At 52.9% G+C, this 3,375-nt stretch overlaps 1 protein-coding gene across 1 annotated transcript; it reads left to right on the top strand.

Moving 5' to 3' along the window:
• The first annotated feature begins 1,580 nt into the window (after nt 1-1,580).
• On the top strand, nt 1,581-2,959 carry LOC123140917 (cationic peroxidase 1). The gene is made up of 3 exons (XM_044560182.1): nt 1,581-1,836; nt 1,932-2,141; nt 2,224-2,959. Exons 1-3 carry the CDS (start codon nt 1,606-1,608, stop codon nt 2,809-2,811), a joined length of 1,029 nt encoding a protein of 342 aa, XP_044416117.1. The 5' UTR covers nt 1,581-1,605; the 3' UTR covers nt 2,812-2,959.
• Nucleotides 2,960-3,375: the final 416 nt, after the last annotated feature.

The following is a 3,375-nucleotide window of genomic DNA, read 5'->3' as shown; positions in this document are numbered from 1 at the left end:
CGACTACTTCTTCCCTGATCTCGGCAACCTCATCCTCGACGACCTGGGCGACAACGTCAATGCCGGCGGTGCTACTTCCGCTGCACCGTATGTGATTCTATCCTTTCTGTTTGAGATCGTGGTAGAATTCATGTTTTTAGTATGTGCCCTAGATGTGATCTGTTCATCTACTATGCTAGTTTGCATGATTAGTTTAATCTCTGCTATTGCAATCATGATTTATCTTCTGTTTATTCGGATTAAATCTCGTAGTAATTTTCTCATATATCCAACACAAATCATAAGAACAAAGCTTAGATTCGAGCATGAGGAACACATACCTTAGTCAAAACGGAGGACCAAATATTCGGTTGGAAGAGAAGAAACCTAACCAGGCACCACCAACAAAAAACATGAAGAGTAAGGCCAAAGAACTACTCAATGAAAACCTAATAATACCATATATCTAAACAGAACAAACGCGCGTGAAGATCAACACGGGAGCACCAAGAACAAACGAACCCTAGAGAGCCGAAGAGACTGAGAGAGAAGTGAGTGTGAGATAATGAGAGGGTGCACAAGTGAATGAGAGACAGCGAGAGAGAGGAAAAATCCTGAAAAGGGCTGCGAGAGTCGAGACGTCGGTCACCTGCGCAACGCGGGCTGCGCTCACGAGCCTAAACGGGCATCGGGAATGAGACCTACAAGCAAATCGACTGACCCGAGTAAGGGGTAAGTCTGATTCCAGCCAGCCCAACAGACCAAAAGCACCAGCTAGAAAGAAAAAAAAAACGCACGAATCTCGAACAGATCGAACGGGCAAAAAATCTACTGGCCCAAATTCAAAATGCAGGCGACTCACATGTAGCTAAAGTGTGATATATTCACTCTTTCCCAACAAATTAATAATAATTCAGGATCATCGTTGTACCGGCACACACGCATATCGCACGTACGTACGTATACTCCTGCCGTGTGAAGGTGACGTCGTTGTCAGCAAAGATGGACGCAAAACGACGAAATGGAGCACGTCCATGGTTACTTTTAACAGTGGAGTGACGATGAAGAACAAGGGCAATAAGCCAGCTAGCTAGACACACAAGTAGGCAAGTGACAGTACATGTAGAACGTCCCTACGCGATCGACAGACGATTTAGCTATACGTTCGGGCTCCCAAGAGCCAGCTCTCATAGTACGTAACACGTGCAGAAGCAATGCATGCGCGCGGTTCAAGCATGCATGCGGCGGCTGGGGAGGCCAACGTTGACAGTAGCACATGAGCACATGCATTCACGATCGGTAAAGCTTGCATGCATGACGCCGGCATTCTCGCTAAGCTGCACGCTTTGACTTTGCAAGTACTGTTACTAATTTACTATGCCAGCGCAACGCAGCTTCTAAGTTAGCTAGTTGCACCGGATGACCAGCGCGATCGATGGCGAAGTTTGCACGCATGCATGGCCACCGCGAGGTAAACTCTGACTTTGGTGAGGAGGCCGTAATATGCAAAGCCAGCTATATCTTGCATGGATGCGACGCAACTGCACTATAAGTAGCGGCATTGGTACGGTGCATACTCCATCAATCATCTCGTGCCATTCCCCAAAAGCAAGCTAGACCCTTGCAATGGCGGCGTCCTTCACCACCAGCTGGCGTTGCGCATTCCTCGCGCTACTGGCCCTTTTCGTCTCCGGCGCCTACGGGCAGCTCAGCCCGACGTTCTACGCGTCGACCTGCCCGAACCTAACGACCATCGTGCGCGACGCCATGGTCACGGCCTTGAACCCGGCAGTCGGCGGCGAGCGCAGGATGGGCGCTTCCCTGCTCAGGCTCCACTTCCACGACTGCTTCGTTGAGGTGTGAAAATAACCATGCCGTTGGCTGGCTCAGATCGATCGATAGATTCTGTAAACGTGTCTTATTTATATAACTGACATTCGATTTGGTAACAGGGATGCGACGGATCGGTCCTCCTGGACAACGTGCCTGCTAATGGGAGCACTCCGGCTTTCTTTGGCGAGAAGAACGCCTTCGGGAACATCAACTCCGTCCGCGGCTTCGAGGTCATCGACACGATCAAGGCCGCAGTGGAGCAAGCCTGCCCTGGCGTCGTCTCCTGTGCCGACATCCTCACCCTCGCCGCACGGGACGGCACCTTTCTGGTACGTACCACCTAGTACCGGACGCGGAAACTGTCGGGAGAAATGCCTTGCATTCGTTTAAACTGGCCGTTTGCATCTGCAGCTCGGCGGGCCGACCTGGGCAGTGCCGCTCGGCCGGCGCGACTCGACGACGGCGAGCATGGACCTGGCGAACAGGGACCTCCCGCCGCCGTTCGCTAACCTCGTCACTAATCCTCCTGACGGCAGCGACCTCATCGCGAGGTTCCAAAGGAAGGGCCTGAGCGCGACCGAGATGACCGTGCTCTCCGGCGCGCACACCATCGGCTCCGCGCAGTGCCAGAATTACCGGCTCCGCCTCTACAACGAAAACCGCATCGATTTTCAGTTTGCCCAGGGTCTCAAGGCCAACTGCCCCCAAAATGGCCCCGCCGGCGACACCTTCCTGGCGCCGTTGGACTCGACGGGGTCCACCTTCGACAATAAGTACTACACGGATCTCACCGGGTTGCGCGGCCTCCTCCACTCCGACCAGGTGCTGTACCCCCAGAACAACCAGACGCAGGCTAAGATAGTGCTCAAGTACAAGGGAGACAACACCGCCTTCTTTGCCGATTTCGCGGCCGCGATGATAAAGATGGGGAACCTCAGCCCGCTCACCGGAACCGCCGGCCAAATCAGGACCAACTGTAGGTTGGTCAACCCGGCCTGATCATACGGTCTGGCATATATACCACTGTTAATTACCGCGTAACCAAAGATAAATAAATGCAACCTCTGTGATAATCTTTCACCTTTGTAATAACTATACTATGTTGTGCTACATACTGGCTTACTGGTTAAATTATTAATCGTTCCAATTGACTATTGAGCTCCAAATCATGTATATGTGTGTATCCTTTGTAAACAATATTATTATCAACGACAACAAGAAGATCCTCACGCCATTGTTTGCATCATTTGTTGCAGGATCTTTTCTTAATCGTGCCCTGTGAATCCCGAGGTTAATTTCTTCAACGGCAGCTGGCTCTCCAGAATTAGTCACGAATAAATTATGGCAGAAGATATCCAGGGAGTGGAAATTTTCGAGATACCTCGCCAGTTGCCCCCGACGCCGCCAGGCTGCCCGTGCTCGCCGTCGCCGCCCGCTCCTCGTCGCCGTCGCCCCGCGCCCTTGCCTCGACGGGTCGCCGCCCGGTGCTCGTCGCCGTCGCCCTGCCCCCACGCGCCGCCCCGCCTTGTGCTCCCCTGCTCGCGCGCGCCGCCTCGGCGCCCC

Source organism: Triticum aestivum, chromosome 6D (assembly GCF_018294505.1).
Source record: "Triticum aestivum cultivar Chinese Spring chromosome 6D, IWGSC CS RefSeq v2.1, whole genome shotgun sequence".
Taxonomy (NCBI): domain Eukaryota; kingdom Viridiplantae; phylum Streptophyta; class Magnoliopsida; order Poales; family Poaceae; genus Triticum; species Triticum aestivum.
This window is presented reverse-complemented; position numbering and strand designations above follow the sequence as displayed.

Excerpts from the sequence above, each read along its gene's own strand:
- LOC123140917 (XM_044560182.1), top strand. The coding sequence starts at position 1,606 with ATGGCGGCGTCCTTCACCACCAGCTGGCGTTGCGCATTCCTCGCGCTA. Across the intron at positions 1,837-1,931 it reads TCCACGACTGCTTCGTTGAG|GGATGCGACGGATCGGTCCT; the intron begins GTGTGAAAATAA and ends ATTTGGTAACAG. Across the intron at positions 2,142-2,223 it reads CACGGGACGGCACCTTTCTG|CTCGGCGGGCCGACCTGGGC; the intron begins GTACGTACCACC and ends TTGCATCTGCAG.